Source organism: Hypanus sabinus, chromosome 5 (assembly GCF_030144855.1).
Source record: "Hypanus sabinus isolate sHypSab1 chromosome 5, sHypSab1.hap1, whole genome shotgun sequence".
NCBI lineage: Eukaryota > Metazoa > Chordata > Chondrichthyes > Myliobatiformes > Dasyatidae > Hypanus > Hypanus sabinus.
Genome location: NC_082710.1, coordinates 61,459,365 through 61,485,234, shown reverse-complemented (window position 1 = coordinate 61,485,234; position 25,870 = coordinate 61,459,365). Strand labels below are relative to the sequence as shown.

At 40.9% G+C, this 25,870-nt stretch overlaps 1 protein-coding gene across 4 annotated transcripts in view; it reads right to left on the bottom strand.

The window, feature by feature from the left end:
* The window catches only part of mllt3 (MLLT3 super elongation complex subunit), a 117,640-nt gene that overhangs the window by 11,918 nt on the left and 79,852 nt on the right, over window positions 1-25,870 (bottom strand). For all 4 annotated transcript variants that reach the window (XM_059970011.1, XM_059970012.1, XM_059970013.1 and 1 more), the window contains 3 exons: window positions 12,917-12,986; window positions 6,757-6,880; window positions 1,173-1,275 (listed from right to left, as the gene is read on the bottom strand). In XM_059970011.1, the coding sequence (XP_059825994.1) occupies window positions 1,173-1,275; window positions 6,757-6,880; window positions 12,917-12,986 (297 nt within the window). The remainder of the gene's footprint in view (window positions 1-1,172; window positions 1,276-6,756; window positions 6,881-12,916; window positions 12,987-25,870) is intronic.

Sequence of the window (25,870 nt, the reverse complement as noted above, 5' to 3'; positions counted from 1 at the left end):
GAGAGAGACCCAGGTTTATCACTCACATTTCATGATTTTTTTTGTGGCAGTACAGTGCAATACATAAAATTACTACAGTACTGTGCAAAATCTTAGACACTTTAGCTACGTATGTGCTTACAAGTCTTGCACCTTACTGTACAAAGCAAAGCTTATATAAATGCAGGTAATGCCACAATTTTTGAAATGTAATATTTAGCCACAACTCTTGGACATCTGAGTATTGGACAAACTGGGGAACACGTGGTTAAAATGGACCTTCTATTAAGAACTAATTCAGCTACACTATTCATCAGAAGCCTTATTTTCCAGTTTTGAAAATGCCTGTATAGAGCTAGATGCAGTGAGCATCTGGTATCCCGCACAATGACAGGATGGAGAATTGAAGCAGAAACTCTTACTTATTGAAGTAAATACCAGAATTGCAACTTTAGTCTCAAAACATGCAACTGCAAAGCAGATGTATCTAATGACACACAACATTCAGAGTCATAATTTTCTGCAATGTGTTTCTTTTTAAGTAAAACATTTATGTTTAATTTTGAGTGATTAACACCTTCTCCAAAAGGCTACATTGAGATAAATCTTGCTGACTGCAAAAATACACCATTCTCATGGTCTTCTAGGCTTAACAAACAAGTTAACAGGAGTGCAAGAGATCAAATTTAAAAAAAAAACCCACATAAATCAAACTTATGTTCAGAAGGTTCCAGTGAAGGTTTAAACAATTTCTTAGGCAAGGATATGTCACCTTCTTCTGCAATCTACTTTCCATTATATCAACCCATATTTGCATTTGCAAGGTTCATCTCCAAAGTCTCATACATAGTGTTAAACAACTGTGCAACAAAATAATGACACTTTAGTATACCAAAGTTATATGCTGGGGTAGGGGATGAGAGGTAGAATACGAAGAGCAAAGAAAACTATACGGGGAGGGCCCACAAAGTGGGAGTCGAGGGAAGGGAGTCAAAGAAGGAAGTGAGGTACAGGAACAGAAGCCTGAAAATGCACCATGTTCCAGGAATGTTTTGCTCATATTTTATAACATTTCTAAAATATATCTTCCATATCACAACATTAGGTTTTATACTTTTGAAAAACATTAACAGACGTCATATTTAAGTTTAGCTTTCTGCATGCTCCAGCTTTTACACAGCCTCATACCATACCTGGTTATTGCTGTTGTTGGCTTTTATGAGTGGAGGTGCTTCACTTCTGGGTGGGGTGGAGCCGCCACTGTTCTCACTATCACTGCCATCGCTCAAACTCATTCTGGAATAACAATTAGGCAAAAGGTTGAGGCACTAATACTTAGGGATAAACTGAAGGCGAGAATGAATCTAATTCTTTATCATTTAATCTCGTGTCAATGAAGCTACATTATAAAGACTTTTAGTTATGTACACAATGTTGCTTCATTTTCTCCTACCTCATATTTCTGATCAAGTGGGCAATTCATCTTCCTCTTAATCAATTTTTGGTCAAAACATTTTTTTTTTTTGGAAGGTTTTGTAAAACACCTGCAGGAATGCATTTTATCAAAGGCACTGAGTTGAAATCTTTTTTATTTTCAATTTTCTAACATGCAATAAAACTAGTTAGTGGTGTATAAATATTGCATGAGCAGGCAGGCTCTTTAACCTCTGCTTTAGATCTTCACCACTGTGACTGACATCCCAGCCTCAGATCTTACAGCCACAGATCTTACATCCCTTTTGGTCTTGATTTTAATCAACGGTGAAAATAGTGTTTAATTATCAATACATATGGGATAGCTTCCTACAAGATGGGAAAGGAAGGCAGCAAGCAGCATACACAATGAACAAATCAGTTAGTTGTCCAAGAATAAACTCTGCATTTGTAACAAATGCGGCAAAATGAAAACTGCTAGTTTTCATGAATCTGGAAAGTAGGAATACAAATCTTGAGCAGAGAGATTGCACCAGTAATCCTATTAAAAGAAGAGGCAAAAACAGAGCCACTCCGGGGTTTCAAAAGCTAACAGTAGACAGCAAGTGTAAGGGGAAACTCAGCTGACTGGAGAGCGAGAGGCAGTGCTGAACAGCTCTCTTCCCCGTACCAGTTTTGCAATTCCCAATGACACATATTTTCGTAAATAATGAAAGCCATGGTGTGGCTGCAATTGACAATTTAGTATAACAGATACCACAGTACAAGGAATTAAAAACTGAGACGACAAAATGTTTTCAGAAAGATGCAAAGCATTAGGAAGGATTAGCTGCTTTAAGACTGGAATTCAAATCACCTCACAAAACAATATAAGGAAAAAAGTACTTACAACAAATGCCAAACTGGAAATTCAGTTGGAGTTTTGCATACAAGTGGATTGTAATTCCAGTAAAATCTACTGTAAAACAGTAGTTGCTTTTGTTTATTTCCTTTGGAAATTCCATATAATGGACCTATCATTGCTTCAGGCTGCAAGCACAGTAGGATGCAGGCACATTCACCCGAAACCACTACCATAATATTTTATACAATGAAGTGCACAACAAGTCATCAAACAACCCATGGAACAAAAGCGATGAGCAGAATACTGACACGGCCCTCATCTCAGAGGAACTCTGTAGTTTTATTTAATCTAGGGTCAAATCAGTCCAGAGCCAAAAGACAGTCTTGCACTGACACATTGAAGAAGGGTGACGATCAGGTCCAAATGAGGATTTAAGCTATGGTTTGTTATGCTTTTAAAAAACTGAGTCACCTCAACAGATCATAATTAGCAGCAAAATACAAATCACTGCAGTACCACAAGTTCAGCAAAAAGAAAACATTTTATAAACCAAGTTGTAGAGAGTATAGAACGATCCATAAAACACAATTGAAAGTCTAGTGGCTCAGCAGACAGCACTCCCACATCAGAGCTCCAGTTACTGGGATTTGATGCTGATGTGGAACACTGTGAAGTTCTGTGCTCTCACCAAGACCATGTGGCTCTTCTCTGGCTGATCCCAGAGCAGTTCAGGATAGTAACAGGTCCTCACGCTCCACACCCCCCATGATGGTCATCTAAACTGCACGTGGTCCACATTGCTCTATTCCCTGTCTGTTCAGCTGTTTGAATGCCTCTTCAAATTCTCTTTACAGCAGTTGCACTTGACCTCCCACTTTCAAATATATATCCTGCTTCACCCTTTGTTAACCTTTCCTTAGTTTCCACAACTCCACCAATTTTCATCTCATCTAAAAAGTTACATATCAGCCTACCTACATTTTCATCAAAATCATTATTACATATTACCTAACAGTCAAATGTTGTCCATTCTATTTAGCTATAGAGCTTTCCTTCATAATCCTGACCACAGTTTACATACCACCAACTGCCAACTATAATCAAGCACTTCAGAGACCGCACAATGCCGTCGACAAACAAGAAACAGTCCATCTTGATGCATTTCAAATCATAGTCGGGGAGTTCAACCAGGCTTCTTTGAAGAAATCTCTGCCCAATTGCCATCAGCACATAACCTGCAGACCCAGAAGTCCCAGCACACTAAACCACTGTTACACTAAGATAAAGACTGCCTACCGCTCCAGTCCCAGACCATATTTCAGTAAATCTGATCACTTGGCTGTCCTTTTCCTACCAGCATAGAGGCAGAGACTAATGAGCAAAGCTCCAGAGACAAGGACAACAAAGAGGTAGTCGCGGTAGGCAAGGAGTGGCTGTGGGATTGTTTTGAGTCAGTGGACTGGGCTGTGTTCAAGGACTCATCTGTGGATCTGAATGGATGTAGCACGGTTGTAACAGACATCATTAAAACATTTGTAGACGAGCGTGTCTGCACAATAGCATTTAGTCATCTGAACTAGAAGTCCTGGATGAACCAGGAGGTTCACAATCCGCTGTGAGCCAGATCAGAGGCATTCAAATCTGGAGACCAAGAAAGAGCTCCAGGTGCGATCTCTGAAAATCCATCTCACAGGCAAAGAGGCAATTCCAGACTGGCGTCATTTCTTATAAAGTTAAATCAAATTACATAGACAACAGCAGGGCTTCACTTCCAAATGAGCTCAATGCCTTCTATGCTCACTTTGACCATCAAAACATGGAGAAACCATCAAAAATTCCCACAGCCCCTGATGATCCTATGATTTCAATCTCTGAGGATAACAAACAGCCTTCAGGAGGGTGAACCTAAGAAATTCATCCGGCCCAGACAGAGTACCTGACCAAGTACTGAGGACCTGTGCTGATCAGCTGGCTGGAGAATTCACTGAGATCTTTAGACCTCCAGCTTCAGCAGTCTGAGGTACACACCTGCTTCACGCAGGCTTCAATTATACCGCAGCTGAAGAAGAACATGGTGACCTCCCTTAATAACCATTGTCCAGTAGCACTTACTGTACATCCATAGTGATGAAGTGCTTTGAGATGTTGGTGATGAAACATTAACTCCTGCCTGAGAAGCAACTTCGATCTGCTTCAATTTATCTGCCACAGCAACAGGTCCGTAGTGGATACAGTCTCAACCCTGGAACATCTAGATAGCTAAGATGCATACATCAGGATTCTTTTTGTTGACTACAGCTCAACAGTCAGTACTACATTTCACTCAAAACTACTCGTTCAGTTTCAAGAACCCGGGCCTCTCAATACCTCCTTGTGCAATTGGTTCCTGGGTTTCCTCACTCGCAAGCCCCAGTCAGTTTGGATTGGCATCTTCTCCATGATCTCCATCAGCACAGGAGCACCACAAGGCTGTGTGCTTACCCCCTGCTCTGCTCGCTTTACACTTACGACTGTGTGGCTAAGTGCAGCTCCAAAGCCATATCCAAGTTTGCTGATGGCACCACTGTCATAGGCTGAATCAAAGGCAGTGATGAATCAGCATAGCGGAGGGAGAATGAAAATCTAACTGAGTAGAAACATAACAATAACCTCTTAGTCAATGTCAAATCCAAGGAGCTGATTATTGACTTCAGGAGAAGGAAACCAGAGGTCCATGAGCCACTCCTCATTGAATGATCAGAGGTTAAAAAGGGTTATCCACTTTAAATTCTTTGGTGCTATTACTTCAAGTAAGCCTGCCCTGGGCCCAGCACATAACTGCAATTATGAAGCACAGCAGCACCTCTACTTCCTTAGAAGTTTGTGGAGATTTGGCATGACATCTAAATTTTGACTAACTTCTAAAGATGTGTGGTGGAGAGTAGATTAACTGGCTGCATCGTGGTCTGGTATGGAACAATCAATGCCCTTGAATGGAAAATCCTACAAAACAGTAGTGGATATGGCCCAGTCTATCACAGCTAAAGCCCTTCCCACCACTGACCACATCTACATGAAACATTGTCACAGGAAAACAGCATCTTCAGGGACCTCCACCACCCAAGATATGCTCTCTTCACCCTGCTGTACAGGAGCCTCAAGACTCTCACCACCAGATTCAGGAACAGTTATTAACCCTCAACCATCAGGCTCTTGAATGAAATGGGATAACCTCGCTAAACTTCACTTGCCCCATCGTAGAAATGTTGTCATATCCAATGGGCTCACTTTCAAGAGCCCTTCACATCATGTTCTAGATATTTATTGCTTATTTATTATTTCTCATTTTTTGTACTTGCACACTGATTGAACGCCTAAGTTGGTGCAATCTTTCATTGATTCTATTATGGTTATTATTCTATAGATATATTCAGTATGTCCACAAGAAAATGAATCTCATGGTTGTATATAGTGACATACACATACTCTGACAATAAATTTATTTTGAACTTTGTACAGAGGTTTTCGCGCAATACCACTGATCATAGACCTGCAGCCAAAGAAACAACTATCACTACGTCGAAGCCAAGTTGGTACCAAACATACCAATTCAGCATGTGCTTTAATCTTCTGTATCAGCCTACAATGAGGGGCCTTGTCAAATACTTTACTCAAATCCATTAGACAGTTTTAACTAACATAACCTCAACCATCATTGTTACTTCTACAAAAGACTCAATAAAAATGGAGATGGAACCTCCCATGAACAAATCCATGCTATCTATCCCAAGTAAGTTCATTTTTTACTAAATGTGAGTAAACCCTGTCCCTAATCTTTTCTAATAATTTCCCTACCAATGATGCAAGGCACACTGGCCTGTAAATTCCTGGTTTGCCCTCATTGCTGCTCTTAAACAATGGAACATTGGTTATTCTCCAGTCTTCTGGCTAACGATCTATTAAGGATTCAGCAATCTCCTCCCCCACTTTACTCAGTATCCTGGGACCTGGGGGAGGTAACCACCTCCAATGCTTTTCAAGACACTCAATACTTTCTCCTCCTTGGAGAAGGTATGCCCTAGATTATCAACATTCCCTTTCCTCACCCCTCCACCATCCAATGTCCTTCTTGGTGAATATCAATGCAAATTAATCACTGAGGACCTAATTTATTTGTTCTGGTCCTATGTATAAATTCCTTCCTTATCCTGAATGGACCTACCTTTTCCCAAGCTACCCAACTTGCTTCCAATAAAGATACAATCTGCTTCACGCTTCCTCCCACTTCCCAAAGGCATGCTGGTTAGCAGTTTTATTGGCTACTGTTAATTATCACTAGATGAGGTGGATAGGGAGAGGCTAATGAGAATAGGTTACTCTATCTAGGGGACTAGCTTTGATGGGACTGCTCCAGGAGCCAGCATTAATTTGATGTACCCAATGCCCTCTAATTTTTAAAAATATAAGAACAGACATTAATAAGTGAGTGATTCACAGTAATTTTCTCATTGCTATACTACCTGTGTCCTCTACTTCCACAGTGAGAATTTAGTGATCTCTCTACATCAGACAAGTTTCCATTTTCATCTTCATCTGACTCATTGTCTTCAGAATGGAGATCTTCCATTATAGATCTCAGAGGACCTGTTTAAAAGATAAATACAAAAGAAATTCACAACCAGACTCACAAATGGGTAACAATTCAGATCTTTCACCTCACCCCAACCTGAAGACAAACGCACCTACATGTTAGTTACTGTCATGCACGAAGAACAAAGCTGACACTTCACTGGTGCAATGTACACTCATAACTACATACGTGCACCTCCTCTAGAGGTCTGCCTCTGGAGATCAAGATCAGAGATTCTTGTTACCATGTTGTCTCTGCTCCATGAACATGCACGGAGATCAAGTGTACACTATCGACCAAGGCTACTTAATTCAGCAGCAAGAGGCAGCAGAGTGCTGTCTATTATAACCTTGCACAAACAAGAGAAAATCTGTAGATGCTGGAAATCCAAGCAACACACACAAAATGCTGGAGGAACTCAGCAGGTCTGGTAGCATCTATGGAAAAGTCGACTGTTTACATTTTTCCATAGATGCTACCAGGCCTGCCAAGTTCCTCCAGCATTTTGGGTATGCTGCTTATTATAACCTTGCAAAGCGTTTGGCAATACTTTATCAGGAAGCTTCGAGATTGAAAAAAACTGAATTGAATATAGTTTATTGTGCACTACATTTATCAATTTGTCATAAATCATGTACTCTTATTTTCTACCATTTATTCCTTCAGGGTCAAATTTAAAGGCTCAGCAATTAACCTAGAGGCAATCCTAGGTAAAGGTTAGGGTCCATGACACAATTAAAGTCATTTCACATGTGTTCAATAACAAGGGTCCATCATTAACTTCAGTGCCAAAAGGTAAATTGTTTTGCTGCTTTTCTCATTAGCCTACAGAAGCTGATGATTGGCAGGTCAGGACAGGTCAGACTTGTCACGCACAGACCCACATCACAGCATGCATTGTTCACTAGAGTTCAGTGCTGAATGCAAGTGCTTAAATATTTAAAGCTTCATAACAAGCATCATTCAAGTTAAATTTATTTTATAGCCACAAAGATCAGAGAGGTGTTACAGGAGCTCGAGGACACTGTTTTAGGAACAGCATTTTTTTCTCCATCAGATTTCTGAATGGACAATGAACTCAGAAACACCTTTTCTTGCTTTTTCCACATTATATAAATTCATAATTTACAGTATATTTTAAATATTGCACTGTACTGCTGCCTCACATGTCAATGATAATAAACCTAATTCTGAGATGAATAGCTTGAGCACTAAATTTAAAATATCCAACACTGATGTACTGAGAATTAAAAACAACAGTATGCCATCCTTCTGATCTGGAACGAGAACTAGAACAATCCATCCTTGTACCATTTATCTCCACACCAATCATTTTACCTGTTTTGAAGCATGGCATGTACAAAATGCATGAGTAGCATTTAATGAATCACATGATTGCTTCTGTTTCAAGCTAGTCAGAAACAAACTGTCATAGCAACTCAATGCCGTAGATGTAAGCAAAGTCTGGGGTTTGAGTGACAGGTGAACACCTGGCTACTCTGTGTGCTAACAAACTTGTTAGACCTCAGTTTGATAACCTGGTCAACGTTCACTCAATCAAAATTTTACTTGGTCACCAGCAGCAAATGAGAAATGACCAAGGTATGTGCACATGTCATATTACCTGAATTCATCTAGTGTTAAAAGCAGAGAAAGTTGTCATTTACACTAGTGGCTGTGTCTGCACTTGCAAAGAATTCACAATTTCATTTTTTGTCCCAAAAGTCAGATTCCTATTAATTTTTAAATTCCCTTTTGAAGGTTGATTTTGAGCCTGAATTTTCCACACTTTCAGGAGACCATCTCTCACCACACTAGTTCTCAAAGGGAAAACATTTCCTTGATTTCCCCTTTAGTTCCTTTGCTAATTACTTTAAAAACATGAAAGTTAGTCGTTAAGCAATTATCAAAGAAGAAGTAATTCCTCCATATCTGTTGTCAAAAACTTACAAATCTGTATAGTATTTGGTATCTGCTTTTCATTTTCTTGCCCTGAAAACAAGCCAACACTTTCAGTACGTAGAATAAACGTCTTCCATTGCTGGTAGCTCGAGTTAGCTGCTTGTTTGCAGGGTTATTTGCAAAATCGGGTGGTTAGGTTGCAAACGTTTCACCACCAGTCAGTGACATCATCGGTGTGCAATTTCATGTTGTTTCTGCTAAGTGCCCACATTTATACTGGTGCGGCCTGTTGTTCTGACTGGTTGGCTGTCGAGCTGGCTGCTGGTCCCCACTGGGTCCTGGCCAACAGGATAGCTGAGTGATCTCCGCTGGCCTGTATCCCTGGACGCTGTGAGCTTTGGTTCCTGTGGTGTCTGCGCCTCACCCCTCAGCCCAATCCTGCAGACGCATAGGTTCATAAAACTGTGCCCAATTCATTACGTTTGTTAATAGAGTCTTCCATCGAGAACCAAGCTTCTAAGAATTCCCTTGATTTCTTGTTTTGTGCTTCTGCCAGGATTATTTTTTTTTTTAAAAAGATTCCCAGATGAACTCGTGTCCTTCTTGGTTTTCACATACTGAGATGAGTGACAGAGGATAGTGTCTACTTACAGCTAGCTAATGTTCATGTAGTCTCGTGGATTGTTTTCTCCCTGTCTGTCCTACATGGTGTTTGGGGCAGTCTCCACACTGGATTTGCTATAGTACATCTGTTCTCTCCACGTGGGCTGTTGGATCTTTGGGTCTCGAGCTGAGCATTCTGATAGTTGTGCTGGGTTTGTGTGCTACTTTATTCCGTGTGGTTGGAGCAATCTTACCGTCATTTCAGGAAATTTCCCTGATGTACGGCAGCCTTGTTATTGTCTGCGGTTACCTTTTCAAAGTATTCGCATGCAATGGCTATCCAAAAAACTTCATCAAAAGATGTTGCGCCAGACAAACCTTTTAACTTCTACTCAATAGACAAGAAAACTACCCACCAGACTACGCGAATGTCAGCTAGACACAAGCAGACACGATCCTCTGTCACTCATTTCACTACATGAAGACCAAGGACAGAAGTCTGCCTGGGAAACTACAAAAATCCTGACAGAAGCACAAAATAAGAAATCAAGAGATTCCTTTGAAGCTTAGTTCTCAATGAAAGACGCTATTACAAGCATATTCAACCGGATGCAATTTACGTCTGCGGAATTAGGGTCGAGGGGTGAGCCGCGGACACCCGAGGAACCAACGCTCACAATGACCTACACCAGGGATACAGACCAGCAGAGATCACTCAGCTATCTGGTTGGCCAGGGCCCAGCAGAGAGGAGCAGCCACTGCGACAGCCAACCAATCAGAACAAGGAGTCAGACCAGTATAAAGATGAGCACTTGGCAGAAACAACACTCAATCACGCACTGACTATGTCACCCCGACTGGTGACAAAATGTTTGCCACATAACCTCTAGATTCGGTGATTGCTGGTATATTCCTAGTTACAACTGTTGTTCCCATTCTGGGATAATAGCATCTGGATGTAGTGCAGAGAAATGCAACAGTAACTGGAGGGCCTTTAGTGTCTTGTAAAAGTAAAGATAACCATCAGAAAGAAACAACTTAGAACCAGAGTCTAGAATATTTAATGAGATACATACAAATAAATCTTATAAAAAATCAACTAGGTATCGACAAAAATGACAAGCACAGGAATTATTAGGTGCATCCCCAGAAAGCAATACTGAAACTGTAGTTGGGAATGGTTTAAATTTGACAGAGAGAAGGGAGGGGATAGATCAAAGTGTGGAAGATAGCCCATAGGCTGGTAAGAATAACAAAGTGATGAGCACAAGTGGATGAATACAAAAAATCAGAGTAAGATGGATCAAAACCACCAAGCCATACCAGGCACTATAAACAATATAATAAAAACACAAAACGCTGGCAGAACTCAGCAGGCCAGACAGCATCTCTGGGAGGAGGTAGTGACAATGTTTCAGGCCAAAACCCTTCATCAGGAGTGAAGTCACATGGGATGGTCAAGGGGGGAAAAGAAGTGGGGGGAAGGATGAAGTAGAGAGCTGAGGAGTGACAGGCTGGAGGGAAATGGGCTAGGGGGAAGGTGGAGAATTATGGGAAATAAAAGAGAAAGAAAGGTAGGGCTGGGGGGGAGATTATAGTGAGGGGGGAGAAAAGAGAGAGAATTAGAACCAGACTAAAATTATAGATAGGGATGGGGTAGGGGGGGGGGGGGGCAGGGGTATCAACGGAGGTCTGTGAGTTGAATGTTCATGCAGGCAGGTAGGAGGCTAAGGTATTGCTCCATCGACCTGCGTGTGGCTTCATCTTGACGGTAGAGGAGGCCATGGACAGACATGTCGGAGTGGGAGTGGTCTGTGGAATTGAAGTGTGTGGCCACAGGGAGATCCCACCACTGCTGGAGGACTGAGCGCCGGTGTTCGGCGAAACAGTCTCCCAGTCTGCGGCGGGTCTCCCCAGTGTATAAATGGCCACATCAGGAGCACCGGATACAGTACATCACCCCAGTTGACTCGCAGGTGAAGTGGTGAAACTATAAACAATATGCTTGAAAAGGAGATTCTTGGAGCAACTGGGATGAGGAAGAGACAAGTGGGGTGAGAGGGGGCACGGGAGATGAACAAGTTTGGTTGGGCACCTATCATGTGAACAGTTGAACTTGGCATCAAGGCCTTGCCTCCTCTTCCTAAAAGCATTCACACCTCTGCAGAATGCCACGATTTAAAATCACAAGGATTAATGGAAGAACAGCAAATAGCACCTGAACAGCATGCTCCAAGGAACACCACTGGTTTCTAGATGCTGGGAAAGCAAAAAGTGGCTGTTGGATCAGGGCATAATTTTGTAAATATTAAGAATTCAGTAAAATAAGTGCAATGGAAGTGTTAGTCAAAATGAAACAAGGCAATTAAAGTACACCAGTGCAAAAAGAAACAATTAATATATGTGAACTAGATGTAGCTGAAAGGGGGCAGAAATTCTGGTAGGCTCAATAAGACCAGAACAATGCAATGTAAACAATTGAATTCAGACAAAGTTATACCTAGAATGCTGATTGAGAATGGCCTAATCTCTTGAAATGGAGGACTAGATTATGAGGGTGGGGGAAAGGTAGCATAAACTTTAGATTCAGATTTCTCACATGCACATCAAGACATACAGTGAAATGCTATGCGCATTAACAACCAAGGATGTGCAGGGAGGAGCTCCCCAAGTGTTGCCACACATTCCGCTGCCAACACAGCTTTCCCACGATGCTCCGCAGAACAACACAAGCAGCAACCACAACAACACACACATATACCCACTCACCCACCTCCAACCTCAGGACAGGCTGTCTCCAGGTCTCCAATCCTTGGACTTGGGCTCTTAGACATGGGGCCATTTACCTCCAGGCAAGCTGACTCGGGAGTTTCAACCTTTACCTCTGCACCTATCGACTTTGGTCTTCAATCTTGGGGCTTATAGCCCTGGACACACCAAGTTTCAACTGTCGGCTTTGCCCTCCAGACTTTGCCGATCTCTGGGCAACAAACCCAGGACTCGCCGATCACAAGTTTGATCTGCCTAGGAATTGACCTTTGACCTCAGCAACCTGCGGGAGGTTACCAGCCCTTGTCACTACTGCCTTCCTGGGCCTCTGATTCGGGACTCATCAGCCTGGGGATCACTGGTCTTCCTCAGAACCTGCGGACCCGACCTCCGGGATCTCCAACCTTCAACCATGGAGCACTCTGATCTGAACTCTGAATCCCAGTTCCCACCCCAACTCATTTACTATCCTTGACCTCTCATCTCCACCCATTCCTTTCCATGAGCTAAAGCTGACCCCTAACTCCCCACACTGCCCCCAAAATCATCAGTATGAACCAAGAAAGAAAAGCAACTCTGAGTCAGGACATCAACGACCGTTGCAGCTGGGCACCACCTTGCACACTGAAGTAATGTGACCAGTCTGAGTCACTAGAAAGACACGGAAGTCTTTACTGATCTTCAGGAGAATTATAATATTTTTATAAAGAAGTTAAATGAAAATAAAAAGAGCTACACAAAATAGAAAATTTATGGATACCATTTTAAATCTTTACCTTGTCTATTGTTTTGAGATGGTGTAAAACTTGAACTGGAACTAGAATCAGCAGGACTTGGCTGTTGAGACTTAAAAGAAAAACACAAGAAGAAAACAGTCAGTATTGTTGAAGTAGACCAAATGTGGCAATCAGATAGTTATTGGATTATTTGCTTTATTGGAAAATATGAACACAACAGAATTGGAAGTTAATATCAGTTCATTTCTTAAACTAAAATGTGGATCAACAACAGAGTATCATTAAAACCAAAGTATGATTAAAACAGATTATTTGTCTATATCCAGAAATAACGAAAGTACAGTTTTACAGTATAGCAATAGGTTCAAGTACAACTTGAATTGTCATTCACCCATACATGAATACAATGCATACAGCCAAATGAAACTGTATTCCATTGCAGCAAAACACAGTACCAACAGTCACACACAGCACAGGGCACATGCAGCACATAGAAGACAGTGAGCACATACAAGATAGCAGTAAAATAGTCACACAAAAAAAATACATAGTCCATGTCCGAGTCCAAGAATTTTGCAGCAAACAATACAGCTTATCTTCTGCTGGCGAACAGTAGGGGGCAGCACCAATCACAGCATAGATACCGTGCCACACCGCCTCTGGCACTCTAGTGGCGCACCCGTCTCCAATGCCACACCGAGTGCAAATAGCCAACACCGTGGCTTGAGGCCTACAGCTTGCTATAACGGAGGCCACGCAGCTTCTGGACCGTCCACCCTTGCCGTTCACCCACAAACCAATGAATTGGACTTACAGCATTCCACGACACCAATGTCCAACGGGGTCCTGCGGTCACAAAATCAACTAAGATAATCACTCGCTGTTAGACTGCACACCTCCTTTGCAATCCAACACCTCTCTGTAGCATCACAGCTCCTTCAATTCCTTCAGCAATCAGCAACTTGCTGTCGGGTTAGACCTGCAGTACTTTAAGTTTGTAATGTCCAGAAGAGTCTGGAGCAAAAAAAAAGTTTAAATAAATGACAATAACTCCTTTAGTTGGCCCTGTAAAAGCCACTGCATCTGAGTGCGGCACCACCTTACTAGCAATATTCCAATTTGAGCTGTCAATTTTTCTTTTTACTTGAAATATTACTTTTTTTAAAAAATACGTCCAGAATTTTGTATGTCATGTCTTCCTCCCCTCTCTATTCAATGATTATCCTTTCCAGTTTCTGCAAAGTTCTCTAGGACTGAGTAAATCTCATTAAATCTCCTCAAATTAAATTGCAGGCATTGAACCAGTTTTGTTGCTCAAAATATTCACCGTGTTCATGAAGACTGTTTCCTAGCTGACACATTGTATTACAACAGACTATTGCTCAACAGCAAAACACTGAAGATGGACCACTTCTCACAATTAGGAAGGAAGCTGCTTCCCAATTTAATCAGTCATGATGAGATTCATCAAAATGTTTGATCAATTGTGGAAAATAGTTTCTGAAAATCAAAACTTCAGACATGGCACAAAGCTACCAAAATCTTTCATCTTCATACTTGCTATTGAGATCTGTACTACCTACAGCTGGTATCTCAAGACATTGGAAAGATACTAAAGCTGTTACTACAAAAATCCTTCAAATTCACTAGAATGATAAATGAAACAATGCCAGTGTCTTCTCCAAGGACAAGTCCCAACACTAAGGTCATATTTTTCAGTCTGCTTAACACAGATGACAGCTAGTTGCATGTCCAACAACAGACTCCCATGTGTCTCTTATAGAAAAGATCTTGCCAGGTGGACAGAAGAACATTCAAATTCCCATACTGAAACACAAAATTTTAAAAAATGTAACACTCCCATTGGCCCCTGGAACTCTGACCAGTGACTGTCCAACATGGAAGTGGCTCCATCAAGAACACATTAGGAAACTTAACCGGTGCATCAGAATCCTGTGTGGGGATTGGATGGAGGAAACCATTTCACAAAATAACCATCTGCCTGAAATGTCAATGAGTTCCCACATTGGTCTTATCGGTCACCTTGGAGCTTACAGAAAATAAGACCACCCACAGTTGCAACTCTCAGTCCAACAATAGAATGCCAGAGTCAGTCCTGGCTCACGAAACACCGCATCTTCCTGCCCGCTCTCAGCCTACCAGTTTTTATCACAGTGCAACTTGGACTCAAAGCCAGCTCCCAATTAGCAAGAACCACCACAAGTAAAAGCCCTGGCTCTACAAATGCATCAGAGGGTTAAACAAGTTCCCCATGTTTACTCAAACATCAAAAGATAACATGATGCCTGCATCAAATATTTTTAAAAAATTGAAAATGGAAAAAAATATTAAAACACAAACACTAGAAAAGATTGAAAACAAATATATTTAAACATAATTGTTATGAAACCATGAATTATGTCGAACAGCAGGCCACTATTTTAACAATAATCATGGTTAATTCAACTCACATTCCCATGTCTCCTTGGTAACCTTTCATCCCCTTGCCTGTTGACTAAGTATTCAAAGACATAGCTTCTAACATCCTTTGGGATTCTAGACACCCACGAGTCTTTGAAAGACTGTATTTCATCTGCCTTAAGTGGGTGACCCTAAACTCAGTGATTTCTTCTTCTAGAATCTCCCTGAAGTGGAAACATCCTCTTCATATCTACCCTGGCAATACTCAAGATCATTGTTTTGACCAAGTTCCTTCTCAATCTTCTGAATTGCAGCAGATACAAGCCCATAAGGAAGCTTACACAACGTAGGTACTAAGCTAGATAGACCTTATCTGAACAGCTTTGTTTGGATAGCATCTTACTTTAAATTAATGTAGTAAACTGAGGACAAAATGTAGACAAATACAGAAGGCTGAAAGTAAATCTAATGAAAGAAAGGACAAAGAGCTTCAATTAGTAGGAAATGTGAACTTGGATTGAATCATCAAGGCTTCTAAGCAAACGGTTAAAAAAAACAGGCATACGTTTAAATATCAAAGATTATTTTCTCTTGAAGATATTGGTTTGGAATAGAGAAAGCTACAGTACTGGATAAGAGCAAACACGAGGAAATCCGCAGATGCTGGAAATTCAAACAACACACACAAAATGCTGGTGGAACACAGCAGGCCAGGCAGCATCTATAGGAGAAGCACTGTTGATGTTTCAGTCCGAGACTGCATTCAGTGCTCCTGGTGTGGCCTTTTATATATTGGTGAGACCCGACGCAGACTGGGAGACCATTTCGCTGAACACCTATGCTCGGTCTGCCAGAAAAAGCAGGATCTCCCAGTGGCCACACATTTTAATTCCACGTCCCTTTCCCATTCTGATATGTCTATCCATGGCCTCCTCTACTGTCAAGATGAATCCAAACTCAGGATGGAGAAAGAACACCTTGTATACCGGCTGGGTAGCCTCCAACCTGATGGCATGAACATTGACTTCTCTAACTTCTGTTAATGCCCCTCCTCCCCTTCTTACCCCATCCCTGACATATTTAGTTGTTTGCCTGTTCTCCATTTCCTTCTGGTGCTCCCCCCCACCTTTCTTTCTCTCGAGGCCTCCCGCCCCATGATCCTTTCCCTTCTCCAGCTCTGTATCACTTTTGCCAATCACCTTTCCAGCTCTTAGCTTCATCCCACCCACTCCAGCCTTCTCCTATCATTTTGCATTTCCCCCCTCCCCCCACTACTTCCAAATCTCTTACTATCTTTCCTTTCAGTTATTCCTGATGAAGGGTCGCGGCCCGAAACGTCGACAGCGCTTCTCCCTATAGATGCTGCCTGGCCTGCTGTGTTCCACCAGCATTTTGTGAGTGTTGAATAAGAGGTTGGGGGAATGTTTCCTTTCATAACATGAGTCAATATTGTAAAGTTTGGGAGTAAACTGTTTAATAGGAACAGAAGAAATGAAAGAACGTACATGCAGTGGAGCAGGTTCTTTTCCAAAGGATAAAATTACCTCAAAGGATGGGGTGAAAATAGGGCAACAGGGATTCATGATGTGGGTAAAGGTGTTCCAACTTATGCAAGAGATTTGGTAAGTGGTAAAAGGCAGCAAATGCAGCTGAATTATTGCAGTACCTTTCGGGGACTGAAAAAATAAACACATACAGAAGTTTGAAAACAACAAATGCAACAGACTGATGTAGCCAAGCAGCTATCAGAATGCATAAAACAACTGTGCTGTTGGTATGTTTATTTTTGCTCCTCCTGGACTTAGAATTAAAAGGAATGACCAAAGTCTGGTTGGGTCCTGTGTACCCAATGATCTGAAATCTTCACTGGCAACTTGGAATTGTTTATCCTCTTCCAAAATATGCACTTTTTGTTTAGACTTGTGAACAATGGTTATAAAACAGTAACTTAATGCAACACTCATGAAAATAAGTATCCTGTTAGTTTATATAGCAAAGATATTCATAACTCAGTACAAAGTGGACTGTTTAGAAAACAGGATTTGATTATGTAACTAAGTGCTCCATATCACAAGTAAATCTAACAAAAGCAAGTTTAAAAACAAAAGCACTAAGATAGCATGCAAGACGAAAGAGGGATTCATCTTCGCCCAGTGACTGTGACCCAAGATTCTTCAAAATACCCATCTTTACAAAGACACCATCACCTTACTTTAATTACAAATAAGATGATCACTTATTTGTTGGCTAATGATTTGCAAAGCCTCAACTCAAAGCTGTAAATTTTGAGAATTATTTTTGAATAAAATGGGGGGGGGGGGGGAAGCAGCATTCATTTTCATTTCCTTCTCAATTTAAATGGCATTAATTTTTCTGGCTGCTCTAAATACATGATTTTTGTTTAAACGGGCCAAACTTAAAAGAATGAAGATCAGCTTAAGTTGTAACCATGCTAAAATTTGGTCCACTACGAATTCAGCACGCATTCTCTTTCAGAATACAAAGCTGTCCTACTCATTCGATATTTGAAAAGGGGTTAGCATCTTGCTGGCTTTGACACCTCTGGAGAGCAGAGGCAATCTTTGGCACTAAATGTGTTCCTTGACAGTTTTACAAGCTGTTATTCCAAAGGCTGTGCTATTTATGGCATCATTTACTTGGGGCATTTGACCACTTACCCTGTGGTAACTAATCGCTGAATATTTCGTTCATAGAACAGAATTAGCCTGAAGGTACCCTGCAACAAAGGAGGACTTGCTTCCCTTGTGCCACCCCCACCCTCCAACCAAGTCGCAGTGTACCACAAAAACTAAATGCTTATTTTGCTGTCCTGTACATGCCTCCCTTTTGGTTTATTTGTCTTCTGGCTTGTTACACGATTTATTATATCCCAGATATGCTTTTCCCTTGGCACCTTCCTAGTGACTTAAAGCTAGCCAACAGCTCATCCTGACATTTTCTTTTTTAAATCTTTTCAATGGAATTAATTCAGATTATGTCTGCTAACAATGGACCCAGAATGCCGAAAGATTTCTGTGAACATCCTGTTCAATAAAAAGCACAAAGATTCCTGGTCAAATACACTGAAAACATTTAAGATTATTTAAGCAAGATTATTCCTTCCTTCAGTGACCGAGGACTTTTATGGAATCAGTTACTACTTCACAAAGTCTTTTTTTTAAACCCTTTTTTATATGCTTCCAACAATTGAGGGGCGAAGAGGAAAGAGAAATGAGCTAATTTATGTCCATCTGTAAATAAATGAATGCCCCTCTAAACAGATTGAAAGATCTTCCATTTTATAACTACGGGCCTCGTCATGAAAGGTGGATTATGCACTTGAGGTGATCAAAAGCTAACACAAAGTACAATGGTGATAAAGTAGGCCATTACCCAGCTCTGCCCATTGTGAACGGATGGAGAATGCTACTAAAAGACCAACTAGGGTGGTAAACCGTAGTTAAGTCTATAGGTTTCTGGGGAGAATGAGATGTACTTTGAAGTTTTTTGTTAATGCAATTTACAGCCTGGTTGTCTGTCTGGGTGTCTAGCTGACAGTAAACACATGCTCAAGAGTCTTCAATAAATCACAATCCCCTAACATGCTCTGGCTAGCCACACACCACTAAGGAACTCATAAAAACAGAACCCAACACTTATCTCTCTTCCGGACACTCACTTGTTTTTTTAAAAACAAGTAAGGATGGTTGCATTTAAAGAAAACACATTTGTGCACCAAGAATCCTGAAAACAAGGTTCAATTAAGTGCACATTTTAAGTAATATTGTATCGGCCAAAGTATTTGAAAGCTTTATACTGAAAAGAATTGATATAATAATTGAAAAATAAAAATCATGTATTATGATACACCAAGTACCATCACCAGTAAATGTGCCATGCTCAAGCCAGAGAAGTTATGAACAAAATTACATTAAGCCATTTTCTGCTCATCAAATATTAGAACTTTGTTCAGAGGAGCTTGATAAGGATGATTCTGATATATGGAGTAATGTGTTTTTAAGGCAGCTACCTGAATAAAGATACAATATTACCCAGTCATTCTAAACTTGCCGTTCGAGCTGAATAACTTCCTTGCATCAATCCATTTCACAAGACACAAAGGCCAAATTAACAGTCATCTCAGACAAAGATGGAAAGTGTTTCCTCTCCTACTGTAACAAGTAGATGAAAGCTGCTCAGCCGAGAAAAAACATAAGAAGGTAGTTGGTAAAGAGGTACTGGGGAAAATGACATCTTTGGCTGCCTGTACTGTCAGTATGTGGGGGTGGAAAAGGATGTTAAGAAATATTGGCAGTCAGCCATGTAAGACAAGAGGGAGCACACAAATAAACGAAAATTAGTTTTATTCAATAATAATTGACACAAGTTATACAGAATATGACAACAGAATAAATAACAAGACTGATTAAGTATACTACATTCACTCTGGGAAAAGAACTACTTCACTAGCCACATCACACACAAAATGTTGGTGGAACACAGCAGGCCAGGCAGCACCTATATACATAGGACATACTCTCTAATGGATCAAGACTTCCCAGATGTTTAAGAATTAGCTCAGTACTCAAGTATCAATGTAGCTTTAACTAAAATGTATTCCTCGACAAACTATTTTTCTTCACATCAAATTTATTATGACAAATGGCATGAAATTTGTTGTTTTGTGGTAGCAGTACACTCCAAAAGGTGCAAAAATCTATAAATTACAAAAACAACAGTGCAAAAAGGAACAATAGGGTGGTGTTTAAGGATTGTTCAGAAATCTGATAACAGATGGGAAGATGATGCTCTTAAATTGATAAGTGTTGGTATTTATGTTCCTGAACGCCTGACCAAATGGTAGTAACAAGAAGAGGGCACATCCAGGACAGAATCCTTAATAATGGATGCCACTTTCTTGACACACCACCTCCTAAAGATGTCCTCGATAGTGAAGAGAGTTGTGCCTGTGATAGAATTGACTGAGTCTATGGCTATCTGCAGCCTCTTGTGGTCTTCATGCATGGAAATTCCATACTGAGCTGAAAAATCTCCAACCAGTCAGTCAGAATGTTCTCCACCATCCATAGAAATTTGAAAGAGCCTTTGGTGATGTATCAAATCTCCTCAAATGCCTAATAAAGTAGATTTACTGATATGCCTTCTTTGTGATTGCATCAATATGCTGGGCCCAGCTTACATCCTCTGAGATATTGACACCCAGGAACTTGAAGTTACACACTCTTTCCACTCTGACCCCTTATCGAGGACTGGCGTGTCTTTTCCCTACTTACCTTTGCTAAAGTCCCCAATCAGTTCCTTGATTTGCTGACATTGAATGCCAGGTTATTGCAACAGCACTTATCCAACTGATCTATCTCACTCCTGTAAGCCTCCTCGACACCATCAGAGAGTCTACCAACAGTGGTATCATAGGTGAATTTCTAGATCATATTTGAACTGTTCTTAGCCACACAGTCGTAAGTGTAAAGAGAGTAGAGCACACCCTGGAGGTTCGCCTGTGTTGTTTGTCGGTGAGAGGAAGGTATTATTACTGATCTGCACTGGCTGTGACGTTCCAATAGGGAAGCTGAGGATCCAGCTGCAGAGTCGTAGGGATCCAGGTTTTGAAACTGTAATTGGTAAATAGTAGTCTTGATGTATGGCTTGCAGTTGTGAAGGTGCTCCAAAGTATGAAGAGCCAGTGGGATCCTGTTTGCTGTAGACCTGCTGCAGTGGGTCCAAGTCCTTGCTCAGGCAACAGTTAATGCTGGCCACGATTAGCCTCTTGAATGTGACTGTAACTAGGTGACAGTCATCCAGGCAGCTCATGCTGCTCCTCTCAGGCACCTTTATGACTGCTGCCCTTTTGAAACAGACCACAGCAACGAGATGCTGAAGATGTCCTTGAATACCCCAGTCAGTTGGTCAGCACAGGTTTTCGGACCTTGGCCAGGTATGCCATTGTGGGCAAGGCTTCATCCTCTTGAAGGCTGTTTGGGCATCAAACTCCACAACAGAGATCACAGGGTTACTGTGCACATTCGCACAGGTGGTGTTTGAAGTACTTCTACATTGGTAGACAAAATATTAGTGAACACAGCCTAAACAGTAAGGAAATTGGAAAATAACCCAAACCAATTTCAACATACACACCAAAAATTATTTTTAGATGCAATTGTCTCATCATAACTGAAGTAGTTATCAAGAATATCTGATCCATTCCCATTCAATTTTAATGTTTCTAAGCAAACAAAAAGAGTGAGGTTCTGAGAAACATCAGTTTTGCTCAGATTGAGGGGGGAAAAATGGGTTTTTAGCAATTTCAAGTCCTGTTATTTTTCCCAACTCATCTATCAAACTACACAAAACAAAATGAACAAATCGGGTAGAGGGTAAATTATTTTGGCTCATAGGCCTCTGAATAATTGATTCAAGGGAAATACTCTAACAATGCTCCGAGTACATCATTTGGCCTGTAATGTTTGTACCAACCATGGTGCCAATCGACACCAATTGCCCACAAGGTCCATATCTCTCTATTCCCGGATTGATCTTGTTTAAATGCCTCAAACATTGCTATCAGATTGCTTCTGCTACTTCCCCTGGTAATGGTGTTGGCACCTACCTCTCTGGTTTCAAAATAAAAGCTTGCTTCATACAACTCCTCTACACTTCCCTCACATCTTAAACCTGCTCCCACTAATTTTTGAAATTTCCATCCTGGGAAAAAGACCACTCTGTCAATCCCTCTCAATTTTATACACTGCGATCAAGTCTCACCCGCCCCCATCCCCCACAATCCCCTGACCCTTCAGCAAAAATTACAAAAGTTGTCCAACCTCCTCTTAAAGCTAATGCTTCCTAATCAAGGTAACATCTTGGTGAGTCTTTGCTCTACTGCCTCTAAAGCCTCCACATCCTTCCTGTTGAAAGACAATCAACACAAGCACAATACTCAGTTGTTGCTTAACCAAAGTTTTATATAGCTGCAACATGATTTCACTATTTTTATATTCAGTGCCTTGACCAATGAAAGCAAGCATGCTCTGCACCTTCCTTACCAACCTATTCACCTTTTTTTGCCACTCTTAGGAAGTGACAGCATTCATAACATTCCTCTTCCCAGAGCTAATCAATATTATCTCGCAGAGCTGATCGATATTTTCTTGCAAAGTTAGAATTGTTGCCACACGCACAAATTTTTGCTCAGGCGCTACATCTATTTCTACTCCACAATCTATTTAAAAACACAAAACCTTATTGATGAAACTCTGCTCTGCAAAATCATCAGTTCACAGGTGAATCAAAGTACAAATCACTTGCCCTTACTAGCAACTGACCCACACCTACTGACAACAATTGCTTAAACCACCTTTGCATAGTGATGTCATTGAGTATATACTTCAATGGAAACTTCATATCTGCAAGCCCAAGACGGACTTTGATAGGTTCATTCAATACAGTGGATTCTGGTTAATTGGGACACATCAGAACCAATACACTTTGGCCCAATTAAGTAGCTGCCCCAATTAACTTAAGTTTCATGGAAATAGTTAAAGGTATTAAAAAGGCTCACTAAGTAACAAATTATGTATTTAAATGTATTATGGAACAAATTGGAACACTACCAATACTTCTACAGTACTATTAAACCGTAGTAATTCTTAACAGTTAAGAATGGAGGAATTCATCCAGTAAACACTGCTGCATTCTTTTGACTGTAAATGAATAAAATCACCACAGGAACCCAGTGCAGATAATGGACTGCCTTCATACAATGTTGTTGATGATTGCATCCTTCAAATCTTCAGCTTCATTGTAACATTCAAGATGATTGTTGATACCTTCAAATTCTTTGTAGTTCCTAACTTGAAGTAGTTCAATTTTCACTCCCAGCTATTTCTGGCTTCTCCAGGTCTGAATGTTTTAAACTGCAGTGAGCAAACAGTTCTGAACTGTCTTGCTGCTTATTTCTCTCCAACTATCAGCACCAAAAATCACTGCTTTTTGAAAACAAACACATGCAACTTATGCCATTTAAAAACTGTTTGCTGAAAGCATGGGTGTAGTGGCTAATGGCCATGCAAGTGCACTCAGCTGACATTTAGAAACTGGCAATATCTCCTGTCACAACTAGTGGGAATCCTGGCTTTTTTCTCGATTATCTCTTGTTCTTTAAGAGTTGTCCCAAATAAGCTGCTGCCCCAGCTAACTGATGGCTCAATGAATCACAATTCACTGTGCTTCTGACTGTAGATTGGGAGATCTGGGCACCAACTAAAAAGCAGAGGTGGATAAAGTATCACACAATAAAAACAATTTTAATTGTGCTCATAATTTTTTAGTGTAAAAAGTAAATCTTGCCAGCATATTTTAGATGATGGAATATTTTGAACTACTCATGTGTCCAGTGCACAGCCTATCAACTCAGTGCAAGAGACAGGAACCAAGAAGAAAGAAAAAGCTTAAAACAAAAACTAATGAACAAATAATAAGCGTTATGAAATACTTCAGGGAACAGGCAAAGTAGAATAATACTTGCAATGGAAACAGTGTGGAATTTTCATCATGTATGAAGATTTCCCCCTTCAGCTTAAAATCAGGAAGTTCAAACTGGTCAGATATTACACAAGTTAGGGTATTCAGAATGTACTTATTCCAGGAGAAGAGAAGAACAAGCTAAAAGCACCACAGACATAACACACTTAAGAATATTTGTAAGTTACATTGCAGAATTATAAATTGATACACCAAAAGATATGCTAGGCAATGAGGAATCAAAAAAATTGCCTTGCCAACTACCATCTTTAAAAGTTTGATGATTGATGCAAAAGACATTTAGAATTCAGGGTTTCATGAGAAAACTAATCAAAGAAATAATTTAAAACTAATAGAGTCCCAGAGTTCCAAGCCTTTATAAAAGTTTCACTCAAATGAATGATTGAAAATTTGTTCTGCTCAGTGCTTGACTTAATACTCTAATACTGTCTATATTGCTGGGCAACCTATTAGAGAAAGGATATGAGTGAGGGATCCCTCAAATGAGGAAAAAAAACAATTATACAACACAAAAAGGAAGATCAATGTTGTAAATAGGTTAGAGGTGATTTATTTTAATGTATCACTTGGTGATGAATAGCCAATGAGCTGATTGTTGACTTTGGGAGGAAGAAACCAGAGGTCCAGCAGCCAGTCCTTGCTGGGGGATTAAAGGTCAGCAACTTTAAATTCCTTGCTGTTATTTCAGATGATCTGTCCTGGACCCAGCGTACAAGTGCAATTACAAAGAAAACACGCCAACACCTCTGCTTCCTTGGAAAATAGTGAAGAGTTGGCAAGACATCTAAACCTCTGACAAACTTCCATAGATGCACGGAGGAGAGTACCTTGACTGGTTGCAACACAGCTTGATATGGGAATACCAATGCCCCTGAACTGAAAATCCTACAAAAAGTAGTAGATACGCCTTAGTCCATCACAGGTAAAGTCTCCCCACCACTGAGCGGTGTCCAGGACAGCACCCCCACCACACTCACGTCTCTCCCTGCTGCTGCCGCCGCCATAATGAAGGCAGCCATTAAGCTGGGGGGAAATCGCTTCATTCAGCACTTTCGCTCCATCCACCAAAAGCAGAACTTCCTGGAGCCAAACATTGTAATTCCGATTCCCACTTCCATTCTGATATATTGGTCTAAGGCCACCTCTTGCGTCAAGATGAAGCCACCTTCAGTGTCTGAGCAGCCTCCAGTCTGATGGCATGAATATCAATTTCTCCTTCTGGTAAATCATTTTCCCTCCTCTTCTGTTCCACACTCTGATCTCTTACCTCTTCTCACCTGCCTATCACCTTGCATCCCCCCCCCCCCTTTTCCCTATGGTCCATTCTCCTATCAGATTCCTTCCTCTTCAGCCTCTTCCTACACAACTGGCTTCACCCATCACCTTCTAGCTATTCTCCCTCCCCCCTCCTTTTTTATTCCAGCATCTTCCCCCTTCATTTCCAGTCTTAAAAGAAGGGTCTAGGACCAAAACGTCAACTGTTTATTCATTTCCATAGATGCTGCCTGACCTGCTGAGTTCCTCCAGCATTTTGTGTGTGTTGCTGCAGGTGGTACAGGAGCCTCGGGACTCTCGCCACCAGGATCAGGGACAGTTATTATCCCTCAACCATTAGGCTCTTGAAACAGAGGATATAACTTCACTCACTCCAGCAATGAACTGTTCCCACAACCACTGGACTCTCTTTCAAGGTCCCTTCATCTCATGTTCTCAATAGTCATTGCTTATTTATTCTTTTTCATTTGTATTTGCACAGTTTGTCATCGCCTGCACATTGGCTTTTCATCCGCCCTGCTGGGTGCGGTCTTTTATTGATGCTATTATGGTCCTGTTACTTACTGAATATGCCCACAAGAGAACAAATCTCAGGTTTGTATATGGTGACATGTATGCACTGCCCAAATGGATTGTTTATTATTTATTGTAATGCCTGCACTGTTTTGTGCACTTTATGCAGTCCTGGGTAGGTCTGTAGTCTGGTGTAGATTTTTTCTGTGTTTTTTTTTTACG